This window comes from Myodes glareolus, chromosome 9 (assembly GCF_982192425.1).
Source record: "Myodes glareolus chromosome 9, mMyoGla1.1, whole genome shotgun sequence".
Classification (NCBI taxonomy): domain Eukaryota; kingdom Metazoa; phylum Chordata; class Mammalia; order Rodentia; family Cricetidae; genus Myodes; species Myodes glareolus.
Window position 1 is genome coordinate 72,990,126 of NC_142034.1, and position 19,601 is coordinate 73,009,726.

Below are 19,601 nucleotides of genomic sequence, written 5' to 3' on the forward strand. Positions count from 1 at the left end.
TGAGGACATTTCCAGAAAGATTCAACTGAACAGGGACGGTCCACTAAATATGGGCTTCACTGTCCCATGACCTGGGGTCCTGGACTGAATAACAGGAGAAGGTGGTTGAGCACCCATAACTCTGCTTCCTGATAGTAGACACATGGTGATTGGCTGCCTATGCGCCTGCCACCACGCTTCCCCACCATGATGAACTGTACCCTGGGACTACGAGCAAAAATTAACATTTTTTACTTGACGTCTCCTTTGCCAAGTACTTTGTCACGGCAATGAGGAAAGCAGCTCTTACAGTGGGAAAGAGACTTCCACCTCCGGGAGCCACATCCCGGCACTCCAGCCTTGCAAACACCCCAGACACTCACCATCTCGCCGTCTTGTCCAGGCTCTCCTTTGGGACCCTAAGGAGGTATGTGACAGACAGTAGCAGTGAGCGATCCAAGGATATCACATTAACTGAGCCTGAATCTCAAGACATGGGCAAGGGCTCTCAGCAGAGCAACCAAATTCACCTTCTTTCAACCCCAAGAAGTGATTGTTATTGTCCCCACATCACAAATGAGACGTTTGAGGCTTTGGGAGTTAGGCACCTAACGTGACAGTGGATGGATGGGCCAATTGAGATAACCTGCCCGACAAGAGCCCCTGGTGGTAGTCTAGTAGATTCTGTACCGGATGGAAGGAAAGATTGGAGTCTCTGGGCTAGGATGACAGAACTATTTTCTGTGGACTGGCCTCACATGACCTTGGGGAGAAACTGAGGCTCATTAGTATTGAGGAAGAGGGAGCAGGGAGAGGAACAGGGGTTGGTGGAGAATTGCAGACAAAGGGCTCATCTGTGAGTTTCTGGGACAGAGGTGAGGTGGGAATTTAGGCTGAGCATGCAACTCAAGGTTAGGGTCCATGGGTCTTCTAGAGTTAGACTTGGGCTTGGGGTCACGTTCGGGGGTAGAGTGTGGATAATAGTCTGAGCGGGGACATGGGACCGGATTTGAGGTTAAGGTCCTGATTAGCACTGATTAGGAAGCAGGTCTGTGTCAGATTTAAGGATTGGTTGGTGTGAGGACTGATATGGGTTGTGGATGGGCTTGGGGTTACAGTTGGGTCTAGGCTGAGTGTGTGCATTGGGTAATGGTTGGTGTTGGGCCTACTAGGAATAATGCTGGTTTGGAGTTGGTTCTAGGGATCAGGGTTCAGAGTGTGTGCCAATATAGGACCAAGCCTTGGGGGCCCCAGTTCTGTGCCTTCTCTTACCGCTGGGCCTTGAGCTCCTCTGGGGCCATCTTTCCCAGTGTCACCAGGAGGACCCCGGGCCCCAGGTGGTCCAGGGGGCCCAGGTGGTCCTGCAGCTCCATCTTGCCCTTGGGCTCCCTGAAAGACATATGATTTGACTTGAGACTGACGGCGAAGGTGACTATGAGGACTTTCAACTTCCAGAAAGGCTTTCTCAGATGGACAAGCCCTGTGCTTTCCTTTTTCCCAGCCCTTGAGGAGGGCACAAGGCTTTAATATTGGGCTCTGGCTGCTTCTTGGTAGCTGCAGGAGGGGACCCTTGGTGGACCTTGCTGCCACCTTCTCAATATCTGAAGCCTGGATCTGTTGTCAAAATGATGTATGCGGGGTAGGTAAGACAGAGTGTCTCCTGCAAGAATGTCCTGGTTGATCCTTTCTTGCTACATTAAAAGTGGCTTTTATGCTCTCACACAACTGCATGCGGATACCTGCAGTAGCTTTCTTTGCCCAACACGGAAACTCTCAAAATATCTTCCCACAGGTGAGAGGCTGAGTCATGGGTCATAGTATGGCAGGCCACTCAGCAGTAAACAAAAAACAAGAACAGGCAAAACCCAGTACCTGGGAGGCTGAGGCAGGATGATTGCTGTTAACTTAAGGCCAGCCTGAATTACAAAATGAGTTCCAGAGCCAGGTAGTGGTGGCACACACCTTTAACCCCAGCCCTCTGGAAGCAGAGGCAGGCAGACCTCTGTGATTTCAAAGTCAGCCTAGTCTACAGAGTGAGTTCTGGGACAGCCAGGGCTACACAGAGAAAAAACAAAAAAACAAAAAAAATCTTAAAAAAACAAAAACAAAAACCAACCAACTGATCGACCATACAAAAACAACCCCCAAACAACCAAAACAACCAACCAACCAACCAACCAACCAACCAATCAAACAAACCCAAAATGAGTTCCAGGCCAGTCTTGGCTACAAAGTGAGGTCCTGTCTCAAAAATAAAAACAGAGCCAGGAGGAGCCCAAGGTCATCCTTAGCTACAGGGTGAATTTGAGTCCAGTTTGGGATACTTGAGACCCTGTCTCAAAAAATCTAAAACAGGGCCAGTGAGATGGCTGAAGCTGCAGACACTTGCTGCCAGAGTCTGCTGATCTTAGTTTGACCCCTGCGACCCATACAAGTGGAAAGAGAGAACCAACTCCTTCAAGTTGTTCTCTGACTTCTATGCTTGTGCTGTGCCGTGTGTGTCCCTAAACACATTTACACACATACAAAACATACATGTTGCTAAAAAACCCCCAAACTGTAAACTCCAAACCAAAACAAAAATTAAAACGAAAGCAAACCCCCATCCAAAAAAAGAAAAAGAAAAAGAAATGCATTTTGATACATGAAAAACTTGTGTACTGTAGGGAAACTAGGCTAAATGGAAAAAAAAAAGTTCCCCAAAGTTACACATGGACCTAGAGAGAAGGCTCAGCTGTTAAGAGCACTTACTGCTCTTCCAAAGGACTCAGGTTCATTTCCCAGCCAACATGGCAGCTCATATCTGCCTGTAACACCAGTTTCAGGGGATCTGATACCCTTTGGCCTCTGCAGACATTATATATATGCATGCTACACATCAATCAATCATGCAGGCACACACACATACATAAATAAAAACATTGAATCTTAAAAATTACTTTAAAAAGTTACACGCTGTATGGTTATGATTGCACATAACCGGTATTCTTCTTCTTCTTCTTTTTTCCCTAGACAGGATTTCTCTGTGTAACAGCTCTGGCTGTCCCAGAACTCGTTTTGTAGACTGGGCTGACCTCAAACTCACAGAGATCCGCCTGCCTCTGTCTCCTGAGTGCTGGGTTAAAGGTGTGTGCCCAGCACCTGATATTCTTGAACAGGAAAAGTTAAACAGATGGAAATTCGTGGTTGCAGGGACTGAGGATGAGGGAGGAAGGTGATTGTATGTAGGAAAGGAGAGCACGGGGGGGGGGATCTTTGTGTGTCCATCTGCACTAACACTACACAGAAGAAAAGATTCCTGTGCGCGTTCATGCGTGCGTGTGTATACACACACACACACACACGGTTTTCTGTATCCCAATAATAGGTTTTCCCCACTCAGTAAGTCAGACCAAGCTAAATCTATAAAGTAGGGAATAGGTTTATTTGAGCAAAGCATCTCCTGGGTGAGTTCTCCAGTCCCAGAGAGAAGCCAGAGGAGAAGCCATACTGAATTAAAGCAGGGAGTTTACAGAGCCTGTAGGCAATGGTGATGACATCACAAGCTGGGTTTGTGGGCTTAGGTGGGGATTTGGGCTGCTGGCAGCAACAGGGGAGGAAGTTGCAACAGTCGCCAGGAATGAGAAGTGGGATTTTTGGTGCCCTTTTTTTTGTTGGAGATTCTCTGAGAGGGTGAGGTTTGGAGAGAGAGAGAGAGAGAGAGAGAGAGAGAGAGAGAGAGAGAGAGAGAGAGGAATGGGGCTTCCAGACCACAGTCGAACAACACACACACTCATTCATACACACATCCATGCACACTCATTCACATACACCATGCACATTTACACAGGCTCCTTTATAGATGCTCACACACTCATGCACACACAGTTAAACACATATACTCACCTACACTCATGCTCACACGCTCACATTCAAGCACAGACACTCGTGCACACGCAAACATGTGTAAACTGAGGAGATCTGTGTAAGGCTGGTGGGTTGAATCGCCATCCCGATTGACAGGTTGGGCCAGAGTGGTGTATGATGTCATCTTAGGCACAACTGCCTGAAAGGCACACAGGGAATTATTGACTACACGTGCAAGTGAATTCACAGTGATGGCAAAATAGAAAGACACCAACAGGCAACGACGGGGCACACAGACTTCTGTCACACAAAATCTCTGACTCTCCACTCTGTGTTAGTACCAGGTCAGACCTCAGGCATGCCGAACCCCGACTTCATGGCCTGTACTGCAAGAAAGGAAACCCACAGTGATGGGTCATGGTGCAGTGGTTCCTGACGACCAAGAAAGGAAGAAGCCTCATGTGAACCAGCGAGCACTTCCTGTAGAGTGTAGACGGTCTGTCTAATGCAGCCTCTATGACCAGGGCCAAGCTATCTCCCATCATGCAGATGAAGTGACAGGAGCCCAGGGGGAGTAATCATTTACTTAGGGCTATTAAACTAAGAAAAACTGAGCCTTCTTTTTCCAGGGCAACTGGTCTTTAAAAAATTATTTAATTTTTTTTTTTCCAGACAGGGTTTCTCTGTGTAGCCCTGGCTGTTCGGGAACTCACAGAGATCTACCTGTCTATGCCTCCTGGGTGCTGGGATTAAAGGCGTATACCGCCATGTCTGGCTTTATTTTTAGGTTTTCAAAAACAATTTTAAATTTTCATTTATTTAATATATGTTTATGGGTGTTTTTCTTTTTCCTGCATGTACGCCTATGCACCATATATGCTTGGTGCCCACGGAGGTCAGGAGGGAGCATTAGATGCCTGGGAGTTAAAGTTGATTGTGAACAGCATGTGGGTGCTGGGAATCTAATCTGGGTCCTCTGCAAAAGGAGTCAGTGCTCTTAACCGATCAGTAGTCATCTTTCCAGCTTCTAATTTTAGTTTTTTTTCTCATTGTGTGTGTGTATTTGCACATACACGGGCACACATATGTATGCATGCACATGTGCAGTGTGCGTGTGGAGGCCTGAGGTCGATGTCAGGAATCATCCTCGATAGCGCTTCCACCTTATTCACGGAGGCAGAGTCTCTCCATAAGAGCCAGAGCTGGGTAGATGAGGCTCGTCTTGCTGGCCAGCTTGCCCTGGGGATCTTGTCTGCCTTCTGAAGCTGGAATTACAGGCAGACTGCTATACCCATTGGGTCCTTTGTTTCAGTTCTGGGGATTCAAATCTCGTGCTGAAACTGCAACTGGTCTTTTTCAGATTCCAGTCTGTGTCTCCTCCCCTTGCCAGGAAAGAGATCACCTCTCTAGCAAACCATATCCCTCAAGTTTCTCAACGAGTGGCTGGCAGTTCTCTATGGCCACCATTCAGATTTCCTGCTCAGTATGGCATGGCCAGGGCTCTGATCAAAGACTTATAAGTTCAGACCCCAAATTAGCATTGTGATTAGGATATCCTGTCTCAGCAAAGATGAGTGGACATTCCTATTTTATTCAATATTGAATCCAGAAGGATTCAATTCTCCCTCCTGCTGTTCATTTGTTCATAGCTCAGAGACTCCAGATTGGGCGCTCCTGGTTTGGATTCAAGACAAAAAGGATTTTTTGGCCTCCTGTACATGTTTTTGTTTTTGTTTTTGTTTTTTGAGACAAGGTCTCACTATGTAGACCTCCCTAGCCCTGGCTGGTTCAGAGCATGCTTTGTAGACCAGGTTAGCCTTGAACCCACAGAGATTTGCCTGCTCTGCCTCCTGCTACTCGGAGTAAGGTATATACCACTTTATTTCTTCCTGTAACCATCTCCCCTCTCTCTCCAGGATTGGATGACTGAGGTCTGGCCCTGAAAACACGGGGTGAGTAGGGGTTGGGGAGCACAGCAAACCAGCAGGCCAGGCCCCCTCACTCAGCTGGTCTACCTTGAGGACATGGAGGCTGTACCCACGATGGTCTCTACTTATAAAGCCTGCGTTGAGCCGTGGGAAAACCATCTAGATGGCAAACAGGCGGTGTGGTCAGGAAGTAGGGAGAGGATTGCAAAAATCACAAGGCCAAGTGCCACCTACTGCAGCCCAGAGAAAGGCAGTTTGTGGCTGGGTTTGCCGAATGAACCACCACCCATTTCTCCACCTCCTGTGACAGACTGGACCAGACCAGACCAGACCAGACTAGGATGGCATGCAGCAGGTGTGACGCTGGGTCCACACTGGGTGGAGCTCCTAACAGGTGTGACAGTTGTCGCTTCCCGCTTCTTAGAAAGCTGCTTGCAGAAGCCTCTCTAGGAACCCACTGCCAAATTTGGGAGGAAGCCCCAGGATGCATGGGAAACCACCCGTGGCTGCTTCCCAGCTGAGAGGGAAGAGACACACCAACAACAGCCATGTGAGGGGCGTCATCACCTGGACCCCCAGAACACCCTGCTTGCAGCCATAAGGGAGACCTTAGCTAACTCTGGGAACCCTGAGAGAAAAGGGTGAATTCTCCTTTCAAGTCATTATGTCTTTCTGTGGGAAGGAGTTAGTCCACAGATGGCTGGGCCGACATGATAGGAGGCAGGGTATCCCTGGGAAGGCAAGGAGCTTGGGAAGAAACGTTCTATTTGGTGAACCCAGGACCAGAGATGGTTCCTGGTCATTGCAGACTGGACAACCCTATCAGGAAGATTAACTTCCATAAAGCCCATCTGAAACCAGTCTTTCCCCCAGCAGCCACAGAGTAAGGGGAATATCCTTTCTTGGACTTCAGAGAAATCTCACCACCTCTATGGTCCTGGTCCTGACCTCTGTCAATGGCGCAACAAGGGATAGCTCTTCCCATCAAAACTCAGCATGATTCATTCCCCTGCCTGCTCCAGCTCTTGTTATCACAGCAAACGCCCTGTGACGTGGGCCCCACTGTTGCCATTTTATATAACCTGGGCTCTGAGCCTTGAAATTGCAGAGCTGGCTGGGTCTTGCTTGCCTACCCTGACCACAAAGCCCCAGCTCGTGTGCTCCGCCCTTTCTCCTTCCCCCTCTTCCTCTGCCATAGACAGAGTCTCTGGGTCCAAGCAGCTCTCTCATTTTCCACCTAATCCCGCCCCAAGGTGGCAGACTCTTGGTGAGTGAGTGACCTTTGCGCTCAACCTGGGGCCCCAAACCTTCTTCCATGTGACCCAGTCTTTCTCTGGGCATCCAATGCCTACCCTTTAGTCTCTGCAATCAGGGTACTCTGCCCAGGACATTCCAGAAATGGTGAGGACACCCTATCTAGGGTTACTTAAGTGCTCCTCTGCTGAGATCCACTTTTAGAGACCACCTAAGATTCGGCATGTTTGTGAACCGGAAGATGGTTCGCAAATAGCTGATGATCCCAGCTGTACCGAGAGGGCACAAGGGAACCTCTGGAAAGAAGATGAGGGAAATCATTAAACAGCCCTTCACAAATGTGAATGGGAGAAAATCAAAAGAGCTACACAGGAGGCTTCAGAGGAGGTGCTTGGTTATGCCGAAAGGGCAACACCAGTAGAAGGTCTTACTGCAGAGATGATCAATCTGAAGGAAGAAAGAAGGAAGCTAAAGAGCAAATGAAGAGGCAACCCGCAGGCAGTTAACACCACAACTGTCTGTGCAGGGAGGGCTAAAGAAGAGCGAAGAAGGATGGAGGGCTGTACATACAAGGTATACGCAAAGAGGTCGAAGAGGCTAGACTCGATAATAAAACACATCTTGTCTACGAGGCTATCAGACGGATAACTGCCAGATGTGCTCCTCAGATTCGGGTGATTAAAGATGGGCAAGGACATTTATTAACAGGACCAGGGGAAATAAAGCAAAGATGGAGACAATACCATGACACCCTGTACCATGACCCTAATGCTGTCAACATAGAATACAATGAGAAACATTTCGGCAGCCACTCAAACACCAGAGACGATGGGGGAATATTAAATATTGACAGGAGTGAGGCAGAGGAAGCTATCAGAGAAAAATCATAAGGATACTAGAAAATGCCTATAAAGAGACCTTTGAATCAGTCAAAGTCTGTGGAGAACTAAGTGAACAGTTTAAGACAATCGCAGGAGTGTTGCAGGGATGTGTCCCCTCACCATGCTCTTTAATATATTCCTGGAGTTAATAAGAGCAACAGCCCTGGAGGATGAGGAGATAGGTGGTGTACGAATCAATAACTTGAATTTCGCTGATGATACAGCACTGCTTGCTGAATGTTCAAATGAGCTGCAGGCCATGGTAAATAGAGTGGTGGAAGTCAGTGAAAACCTTGGTGTGAGAGCAAACATCAAGAAGACCGAGACACATCACAAGGGAAGGGCACACAAGGATTTTATCATTGTAATAAAGAACCAGAACCTCAAGCAAACAGTCAACTTTGTCTATCTGGGAGGAAACCTCAGTTCAAAGGAGGGAACTATTTCAGATGCCCAAGAGGCAGATAGGGATAGTGAGGGTTGCATTCCAGGCACTAGGAAAGGTTCAGTCAGCAAGAAATGTAACAACAACAAAAAAACTACAAGTCTATGAGACACTTGTCTTGAGCTGCCTTTTTTTACAACTCCGAAACCTGGACAATGAAACGCTCCTCAGAACAGCGGCTGACTGTGTTTGAGATGGCGTGTCTCAGGAGGATTCTAGGTGTCACACGAGGAGACGGTCTGTGCAATGATGACAATAAGAAACATCTCCATCTACAGAAGGAAGTAAACTACAGGATACGGCAACAGCACCTGAGCTTCTTCAGCCATGTTATGAGAATGTATGACGGCAGGTACCCGAAGACAGCGCTGCTTAGAGGAGAGCACGGGATAAGGTGAAGAGCAAGACCCCAAACACGCTGGACAGACAGCATAAAGGAAGACTGTGGAACCCTGGGTATGACAATAGCACAAGCACCTAGGACTGCCCAGGACAGGAACAACTGGGGAACCGCCAAAACGGGCTGCCCATGCGTGCTTCAGCATTGCTGGGGCACAAATGAGGATCCATGATGAAGATTCAGCACAAGCACTTCTAGGTTTCTGGATCCGGGGCACACAGATGGGCTGAAGGGGACACCTGTCTCCTGTCCCTATGCTGAGTGCTGCTGTCCACTACTGACATTTATGGTTATGATGAATCTTCACAGAACTCGCTTTGGGAGGGCTGGTGGTGGCAGCTGTCATCCCCTCACACCTGAAGCTCTGGGAAAGTGACTTTCAAGGTCATGGGTCTGGTTGTCAAGGCCATGGGTCTGAGGTAACAAGACTGAGCTCCAGGATCAGAACTCCAGACCTCAGGACCTCCACTTTTTCCTGAGCGCCAGCTGTCTCATGAGATGATCAGCATCTGGTTGTGACCAGGGCTATCCCCACTGTCTGGTCACCATGGCGACAAGCATGACAACCAGGACATCTGCCAGATACTGTCATCTGTGTGGGAGGGAGCAGCCTCAATCAGGTGAGGGTACCTGGGGGCTTCCACGGCGGGACAAAGGTGGAGAGGAAGGGGTGTCTCACTCGCCTGTTTCTGGAATAAGCTGTGGTAAGCCAGGACCCCCAAGAAAATGCTAGAAACGCCTTATTATAATAATGTTAAACAAACCATGTGTAGCGGATGAGGGAGGTGGTGCTCCATTCTTACCCGCGGGCCGAAGTCTCCCGGTGCACCCTGGGGACCAAACACAGGGAAATGAATGGCTACTCATTACAGTTATTTCTCCTCATTTCCTCTTGAACCTTCTCTCTGTGCTTGGCATAAATTCTAATGAAACAATGGGCAGGACTTATTTTCAACCTTCATCTCCAATGAGGTTAGGCAGTATGCCCAAGGTCACACAGTTGGCAAACTGAAGTCAGGGAGGGCCGCATGTATGGCTGCACCCCAGACATTCAAGTTCCCACACACAGTGTGGCCTCTGGGACAGCTGCTTGCTCTGTATCCTCTTGCAATTCCTGAGTCCTGGACTAGTGGGAAATAATAAAGTCGTGAGCTTTGACACAGTGGGTTATGCATACACAGGAGCCTGTTTCTCTTTGATCTCAAAGCCCTGGAGTTGTTCCTATAGCTTTGGTGGCATCAGCCAGAATCAGCCAGGAAGACAGTCATGATACCTACCAGTTGCAGCAGCGTCTCATCCACCCACTAACAAAGACCATTCAGAGCATGACCTCATGAGACCTCCCCATAGCTCTGTGAGGCTGCTTTTATACAGATGGACAAACTGAGGCCCTCGCAGCTGGGTAAAACTACACAGCGGTGGATCTGGACTGCTGAGAGGAGGTTCTGAGCCACCAGCTCCTGTGTCTTTCCGTGACTTTTTCAGCTCTGTTGACAGCTAGGGGCACTGATTGGTTTGTCCCTGAGTGACCACATCACCCAGGCATAGCTGCATGTGACCTCTGAGCTCTGTTCTGGTCCCTCTTTCTTCAGATTCCACCATCATGTCCGCAGAAATCTCTTCTGCTCCCTTCCAAGGAACTTGGTGAGTCCTATGTTTAATGCCAAGTACCAAAGGGGCCATTGCCCGGAACTGTCAGATTTCATGTCTAAAAGCATACAGTCCCTTCAAGGGTAGTAGCCCTTTGGAGTCTAGGCTCCATCTATTTATCAATGGATGGGCCATCTATTTATATAGCCATCTGTTTATTTATTCATCTACATACTAATTCATTCATCTTCTCACCCATCTACCCTCCCATCCATCCATCCATCCATCCATCCATCCATCCATCCATCCATCCATCCATCCATCCGTTCAGTCACCCATCTACCCACCCATCCACTTACTTCATGAGGGGCTGCCTTGATAACCCTCTCCCACTTGTGTCTCTAAAGGGGTGTCTTCCCCACAGAGGACTTCATCTACCATCATCATTTAAGCTCCAAGCCCTCTGGGCACCCTGCTCACTGCACAAACTGCCTTTGTTTTGTTTTGCTGGGACACCATATACCAGATCCAACACTCCCAGCATGTGGTATTTGGGTATGCGACCCTTTTAGGAGACAGGCATTGGCATTGCTTGCTCCACTCTACAGATGGGGCATTGGAGGCTCGGGAGCAGGGGGCCGACTTGCTCAGTTTATCGCTCTGGAACTGAGGTTTGGAGTTGGTTGCTGGCATCCTTCATTAGTGCACAGTGTTCAGACAGCATCCAGCTGCACTCACCTTTTCCCCTTTGGGGCCCGGAAGTCCCTGGGCAAGGAAGACAGAGAAAGAACAGGCATGAGTGAGGTGACAGGCTGGCTCCACTTCTGGCTGACCCATGGCCGTGAGGGCAGGGGGACACGTGGGGCTAGCAGAGCTGCGGGCATGTGAGTGGAACACTACACAGGCCTGTCAAGTTATCCTCGCTGTCTCCTGGACTCTCCACCTCTGCCCTCAGTGTGATGGAGGTGAGGGTTTGGGGGTCAGCAGCAAGGGTCCACGGGTATCCTCTGAGCAGGAAAAGGGTGCATATACTAGTTTTTCTGCCCAGAGGACTCACATAGTCCACGCTTTGTCTCTGCTGGCGAGGAGCCATTGTCCAGAGTTGCCTTCTAGTCTCTAGAATACTTGCCTTTAAGAGCAGTGGCTCCTTAAATTTTAGGCTCCACCCATCTGTCCTTTAATAGGTCACCCACCCATTCACCCACCCATTTATCCATACAGTCACTCTTTTCCTACCTCCCATTTATCCATCTATGTACCCATCTACCTGTTTCCCACTAATTCATTTACCCATTCATGCATGAATGCATGCATTCATCCATCCATCTACTCATTTATCTATTCCACTCGTCTATCAACCTTCTCATCCACTCATTTATCCATGCATTCACTCATTTGCTTTCCATCCATCCATGCATCCATGCATGCATCCATCCATGCATGCATCCATCCACCCATCCACCTACCTATCCATCTGCTCACCCCCACCCATGCACTCATTTATCCACGTATCTACCCATCTCTCCATCCTTTCAACCACCCACTCATCTGTCTACCCATCCATTAATTCATCCATCCACCACTCACCTACCAGCACACCTATCTGCCTACCCGTTCACCTATACCCCGTTATTTATTTAACTGTGCTTATATTTCCCTGTGCACCTTGTTCATCTGCTGAGGATGCCTGTGGACCGTGGACTCCTGGAACAGGTATTGAGAACTTAGTAGCCTGACGCCCATCATGGAAGTCTTGAGAATGTGTTAGACATTCTGTGTCTAGGGTCTGTTGGGATGGACTTGTAGACCTTGAGCACTGACTAAATGCTGGGGACTATGCTACCCACGGTTCCCTAGAACTCCCTAACATCCCCTAGAAGAGGTTCTTAGAGGCAAGAAGGGGAAATAACATCTCCATGGTTACTTAGTCAGCAGACGGTGGAGGTGGATTTGAAATCACATGACAAGCGGCTTTGTCTTGCTATACTACAGCTGCTGAACTAACTTCTCAATTTCCTGAAGTGCCCCATGGTCATTTTACCCTCACAGTGGCAGCCCTACCCCAGGACCATCTGGTACTGTCGTGGTGACTTACTGGCTTGCCGTCCAGACCCAGAGGTCCCTGAAATATGAGAGAGAACAAGTGTCACATACAGGAGCATCCCTTCCACGTCTTAGGACCCCAGTGCATTATATATGGTGACAAGTGACAAGAAAGCAAAGCCTGTCCTGCACGTGGCCAGGGGAGGGCATTTGTGTGTAGTCAGCCATTCAGAATCCCCTTCTCTGATAACAGAACCCCAATTCTTCTCTAAAGTGCTCCCCATCATTAGGTGGGGCTGTTGAGGGTGGGCAATGACCATGCGCTTTTACAAAGTGATAGGCGCAGGCCTGGGATGCAGGCTGAGCCATGAGCATCACGCTTGGGACTGCAAATGGTACTCTCAAGGGGAAAAGGGGTTCTTTTCTCCCAATGGAATTAGACCAGGGTTCCTTACCTGTCTCCCCCCCCCCCCCATGTTGCTCGAGAGAGAGAACGCCACAGAAAAGAAACAGAGCTGAGAGTCCAAGAGAAAGACAGTGCTGAGGGCTTGCAGCTGTAGTGCTGCGGTGGTCCAGACACTTCTGCACACTTGGGTTTCCCTTAAGCCAATGAGACTGGAGTAGCTGTCACTTAGGTTCTGCTGTGGCATGTGACAATAGCAATAAGGGCTGAGATTTCTAGACAATACTGGGGCCAGAGCTGACAGTAGGGTACCTTAGGGCCACTGGGCCTCTGTTGTGTCTGCAGAAGGCCCCTGACCCTAAGGGAGACCCTTTGCCTCTCTATCTACCTGTTTACTGAACAGATCTCACCCTAGAAGGATACAGCATGTGGAGATTCTGCAGACCAGGGTTGCTCGGTCACTGCAAGTCCCTGTCTTTGTCACTATGGTCCCCTCACCCCCATATGTATGTCACTTTTTTTTTTTTTTAAGAAACGTTTAAATGTACTTCACCTTTGTCCCCAGGAGCATAGCCTGCAGCCCGCCCTTCTGAGTCTTTGCACACACCGTCCCCCTGCCTGGCTCACCCTTTTCTCTGCATATCTTTTCTTTACTTTTTTCTTTCATTAAGATTTATTTATTTTATGCATATGCTATTCAATGAGCATGTACACCTGCATGCCAGAAAAGGGCATCAGCTCTCATTATAGATGACTGTAAGCCACCATGTGATTGCTGGGCACTGAACTCAGGACCTCTAGAAGAGCTGTCAATGCTCTTAATGGCTGAGCCATCTCTCCAACCTGTTTGTTTGTTTTCGTTTTTTTTTGAGATAGGGTTTCTCTGTGTAGCCTGGCTGTCCTGGAACTTGCCCTGTAGACCAGGTTGGCCTTGAGCTCACAGAGATTCACCTGCCTCTGCCCAAGTGCTGGGATTAAAGGTGTGCACCACCACTCTCTCTAGCTTGATTACCTTCTCTTCCATGAAATCTTCCAGGTTTCTCTACATCCTAGAGTGGCTCATTTGTCCCTGTTCCTGGCAATATAGCCTGATGGTCTCAAGTGACACACGGTTAATGTGTGTTCTGCGTGTCTACCACAGTTGAGAAGAAAGTTTCCATCCCTGACTCTTGAGCCCATGAGTGAGGCCTGATGTGGAATTTGTGGCCAGGGAATGCTTGGGTCAAACATTGCTCATCAGAAAACCTGAGCTCCGGGCTTGGCTGTAGCTCAGTTGGTAAAGTGTTTGCCTAGCATGCCCAAACCTCTGGGTTCAATGCCCAGCACTTCATAAACACCAGGCACACCCGAAATCCCAGTCTTCGGAAAGTGGAGGCAGGAGGATCTGTAAGTCTAAGGTCATCTTCAGCTCCATAATGAGTTCAAGGTCAGCCTGAGCTACACAGGACCCTGTCTCAAACTCTGAAATTTCATGTTGCAACACAAAGCCCAACCAGCGAACTCTTTCACGTGGTGAAACTTCGCTTCATGCACACAATTATTTAACATACTTCATTAACAGCAGGTTCTGGGCATAAGGTAGATTTGACATGTCATGTCAGCCATTTTTGTTTGGACTGGGATCCCATCCCTGTAGTAGCTCATCATACATATGCAAATACAGGTTGATTATCCTTCATCCAAAAGGCTTGGGACACATGCATTTTGGATTTTTCCTTTTTGCATTTTGGAATGTTTGCATTTACATAATGAGATATCTTGGAGATAGTCCCAAGTGCAGACATGCAATGCATTTATATTTCATTTACATATTATTTACATATCTTGAAGGTAATTTTGCATGCTATTAATAATTCTGTCTCCAAAGAACAGTGTCACGCTGTAGAATTTTCCAGATGGGGTGTTATGCTGACACTCAGAAAGTCTCTGACTTGGGAGCACTTCAGATTTGCAGGTGAGGGATGTCAACTTGTCGCATGAGGGAGGAAGGAGAAAAGGGACAGATAACGGATGATCCCTGGCACTTCATAGCCAAGAAGGGGCCGTGTTCAGCTTTGGGCTGGGGGTAGTGGAAATGGTTAGGAAGAGCTATTTGGGGAAAAAGTACTTGGGGACTAGTATCTAGCTTGGATGTGGTGAACATGAAGGGAGGGAGGCAGTGTGGTCAGAGAAGGGCCCAACTAAAGCAGGGAGTGCTGGGGTCCTGATCTTTAGGACAGAGCTGATCCAGTCATGACCTGCAGAGGTGGTTCTGGCTCATCTCTGATGAAGCCCAGGTGAGGAAGGTGTCCCTAGGCCTCTGAATAAACTCCCCTTCTGGGTGAGTGTTTGGGCCTCTGAGAGACTGCTGGGTGGAGGGTGGTTAATGAGAGTCAGTGGCCACTGAGGAGCGGGGTGGGGAGAGTGGAGGGGGTGGCAGGGCTGAGAGGTAGGGAGAAGAAAAGGACATCCTGCTTTATCGTCAGAGGGACCTGCCTAACTTGATGACATGCTTGTGTTGTCCCTTGTATCCTGCAGAAGATGGGAGTGGGAAGAGGAGGCCTGAATTGCTCTGAGCTGGGTAACTTCCTAGGGGGAACTATTCATTTCTCCTCTACCTTCCTCAGACTGATGCTCTATGGTCCCCTATCCCGTTGATTTGCCCATGGAGAGATTTTGCGGTCCAGAAAGTTTGAGAAACACTTACTTTACTCTGTAGAGAAGGCTTATTTCCCGTAAGCCTTGTTCAGATCTAGATGGTAGGTTTTTGAGCGGCAGTTTTCCCAGTCTCATGGGTGCCCTGTCCTCCATCTCAGGGCCTGGCTAGGACTAAGCATAACAACCCAGGTATGAGGCTATATGGGTTGTTTGCAAAGTAGGCATTCCCATGTCTGGAAAAGGGCCTAAGCCTGGCTCTGGATAAGAGAAAGAGAGAGAGAGAGAGAGAGAGAGAGAGAGAGAGAGAGAGAGAGAGAGATGCCTCAGGGAAGGAGTCTGGCTAATTCCAGAACAGATCTGGCTGTTGTGTGGTCTGGCTAGTTATGGCAGGACAAAGTCCAGGCAGATTGGAAGGACAGAGCTCCAGACTGGCTGGATGCTCTTGGCAGTAGGATTAGGGGTGGGTGTCTTTCCCATCAAAGCGACCCACCCCTGTCTCAGACAGTGGGGAACCAACAGCTACTCCCGCTCTTCTTGAATTTCCTGCTAGAAATACCAAGGAGTAAAGTGTCCTGAGCCTTGCTCGGCCTGGGTTCAAATTCCTCCTCTGATCCATACTATCCTGCCTGTGGGAACCCCTCTCCTTCCTGATCAAAGTCGTGGGATCCACCAGAGGTTTTCATCACCTTCTGCCCTCCGTGAAACCCCACAGCTGTTTACAAGTCTCAGTTGTGCTTGAAGTCACTTTTCCTCGAGGAGATCAGCTGGCTCCCGGATGTTTCTGGATGTTCGAGAAGCAAATAAAACCACAGGCTGCACATGAATTGAGAGCAAAGCCCCAGGCAGGCTCAATCTCTTGCCTCATTCAGTGACCGGGATGGCCCAGGCTTTGAGTTTGTATAAGGTAGGAGTTATGCCATTCTCTCGAGTGACAAGTTCAAGTTAGGTCCCAGGTCAGCAACCCAAGACAGGGAATAGCTTCAGGTTAGCTGACTTGGAATCAGGGTTTGGATTGGCCCCAGCAGCAGCAGGGCTGGGAGTGAACTTCATGTGGCTTTCTGAGTGGGTAGGCTGGATTACCTACTAATACTGTAGTCCCGGTGGCCTGGAACTCAGTATATAGACCAGGCTGGCCTCTCAAACTCACAGAGATCCACTTACCTCCGCTTCCAAAATGCTAGGATTAAAGATGTGAGCCACAACTCCCGGAACCTTTTAAAAACACTATTTGGGGCTGAAATGATGGCCCAGTGGTTGAGAGCACATGCTGATGTTGTTGCAGGGGGCCTGGGTTTGGTTCTCAGAACCTACTTAATGGTTCACAGCCCTTGGTAACCCCAGCTCCAGAGATCTGATGCCCTCTGGTCTCCATGGGCACCAAGCAGGCACACGGTCCACATGCTTATATACAGGCAAAGCACACAAATAAATGGACAAATAAAAAAGTAAATAATATTAGGTCCATCTATAAAATGATTTATTTTATTTGTAATTATGTGTGCCAACAAAGGCTAGAAGAGGACGTTGGATCCCTTTTATTTTTACATGCATTGTTTGTTTTTTTTTAAATAAGAGGAAGAATTTTAGAGATTTATTTATTTAGTTAGTTATTGTGTATACAACATTCTGCTTCCATGTATGCCCACACACCAGAAGAGGGCACCAGATCTCATTACAGATGGTTGTGAGCCACCATGTGGTTGCTGTGAATTGAACTCAGGACCTCTGGAAGAGCAGCCAGTGCTCTTCACCACTGAGCCATCTCTCCAGCCCTGCATTGGTGTTTTGCCTGCCTGCATATCTGTGTGGTGGTGTCGGATGCCCGGTAACTGGAGTTACAGACAGTTGTAAGTTGCCATGTGGGAGCTGGGAATTGAACCTGGGTCCTCTGGAAGAACAGTCAGGGCTCTAAATCACTGACTGGAGTGACCCATCACTCCAGCCCCCAGGAGAGGGTTACTGACAAAGTAAGTCTGGGTTGTTGGGCCTGGAGGCTCCATCCCTGGGGGCTCAAGAGGACCAGTCACTGAAAGCTGTGGGTGCCACCCCATGTTGGGAATGGCAAGGTCAGTCAGGGGCTGATATCTGCTGCCTCCACCAGGGCAAGGGTGGGGAAGGAGGTTATCTGGGAGGAGATGGTCCTTCTTCGTTTTTAAAAGTGCATTTATTTATTTGTGTGAGTGTGTGTGTGCGTGCATGAGGGGGTCAGAGGCCAACTTCTGGGCATCAGCTCTCTCCTTCCACTTTGGGAGTTTTGGGGATTGAACTCTGCTCAACAGGCTTGAGAGCAAGTGCCTCTACCCACGGAACCATCTCTCTGGCCCTGTTCTGTTTTTATGTTTTAGACAGAGCCTCCTATAGCTGGCCTTGAACTCCTGATGCTCCTGCTCCCATCGCCCTCTGCTAGGATTATGGGTAATCATCATGTCTGGATTGAGTTGGGTCCTTCTTACTGTGGCGCACCATCCCTGTGATTGGCAGGAAGGAACCAGACCAACAAACTGGCCATGTTTAGATGCAAGCAAAGCTGGGTGACTGTGTTGCTTTCTTACAGTAATTAATGCTGACAGCTCCTGCTGGGGAAATGGAGCTCTCAAAATGCATTGGGCCTGGGCCCCTGGATGAGGGGCTTACCAGGATTATCAGTTCAGGACCTAGTAATTAAGCCCCAGATGTTGACGATTCATCAAATTACAAGGCTGGTGGGGTCTGAGGTCCCAGCCGGGGAAGTGTGCGTTACTCCACGAAAGCTCCATGAACCTTGTCCCAGCCTTTACCAGGGCCGGCCAGTGGGCGGGAGTAGGGGGCAGCCCCCTCCAGGCAGGTCAGCCCCATATGGTTCTGATTTCTCAGGCCTGGCTGCTTGCGTCCACATGGACTGTGGTTCTGGTCTAGGTTTCCCAATTTCCCAAACTTGAGTTCCCTGCCCCGGGGCAAGTGAAGAAAGGGCCTCAGTGTGGGGGATCTGGCCCTGGCTTGTGTCCTGCTAGTGGCCTGCTGTTCTTTCCAGAGACCCTAGGCCTGGGTGCTTGGCGGAGTTGCCTCTGCACCCCAAGTCATGGCAAGCTGAAGACTCACAGGTGTGTTTAGGCTGCATGTGGTGGAGGACGGCTACAAATGCAGCCCAAACTAAAACTGCAAACTTATTTAAAGTATTATTATTTTTTGCAATGCTTTTGTCAGTTGATCACACATTCTCAAGTGTGAACTTTGTATGAGATGTGCAGATGAGGGCTCGTGAGGTGGTTCAGACTCACTGCCGAGTCTGACAACCCGAATTCAGTCCCTGAAACCCGTATGGTGCAGGGAGAGAACTGGCTACCTCAGACTGTCCTCTGACCTCCCACATGCAGACTGTGGTGTGCACAGCCTCTCTCTCTCTCTCACACACACATACATACACACACACACACACATACACAAATAAATATTAGATATACATTTGATGATGTCATTACGCAATATCAAAGACTAGAGGTTTTGTCAAGTTACCACCATGAGGTTAAAAAATAAAAACAAAACCCACCACTACCACCACCACCAAACCTCAAACCAACCAAATTAGCAGCCACGTTGAAACAAAAGAGCCTGGCAACTCACTTCACTATGAGGAAGTTTGGAAGTGTCTTAAAAAGTAGGAAGACCTCCCAGCCCTTGGGACATGATCTTGCCTGCCCAGGGCTGTGCTGCCTTCTCAGCTGCTCACAGCTCCAGGCTCCAGGGCCCTGGCTCACTCTCTCCTGCTCCACATCCGCTGCCTGGCTGGGAGAGTGACCTGCCGGCTCTGGAGGGGCACGGGTGTGCAACCCTTGGCCTAGGTCTCTTTCAGCTGTGAGCTTCTGAGCCACGAAAGCAGCTGGCTTCTATTTGGTGGAGAGGGCTTGCTCAGTGAGTGGCCTGTGTTGGCTGGAAGCAATTACATCTATGTCCCCATCACACACCATGGCTGGAAGAGGTGGTATATAAAGCACTAAGCCTTTGAACTGATCCCAAATATCTGCTTAAATTACTTATTCACCCATTACTGGTATGTGGTGGGGAGAGGCATGATTACCTTGTCAGGTATCAGGGAAAATTGCTCCTCTTTGGGGAGGAGGGGATAAAGGGCCTTGACTTCTAGTGGCTGTGGGGGAATGGGGTATGGGAGTGGGGACTTAGGCTGTGTCTGTCTGAGATGCTGTGTGCTGGGAATCAC

At 48.9% G+C, this 19,601-nt stretch overlaps 1 protein-coding gene across 1 annotated transcript in view; it reads right to left on the reverse strand.

Annotated features, from left to right (window-relative positions):
- Positions 1–19,601, reverse strand: part of Col23a1 (collagen type XXIII alpha 1 chain) — a 287,023-nt gene that overhangs the window by 21,011 nt on the left and 246,411 nt on the right. Inside the window, exons 6-10 of the mRNA XM_087910673.1 lie at positions 12,419–12,445; positions 11,062–11,088; positions 9,537–9,563; positions 1,252–1,368; positions 363–398 (exon numbers count right to left, since the gene is read on the reverse strand). Coding sequence (XP_087766799.1) covers positions 363–398; positions 1,252–1,368; positions 9,537–9,563; positions 11,062–11,088; positions 12,419–12,445 — 234 coding nt within the window. The remainder of the gene's footprint in view (positions 1–362; positions 399–1,251; positions 1,369–9,536; positions 9,564–11,061; positions 11,089–12,418; positions 12,446–19,601) is intronic.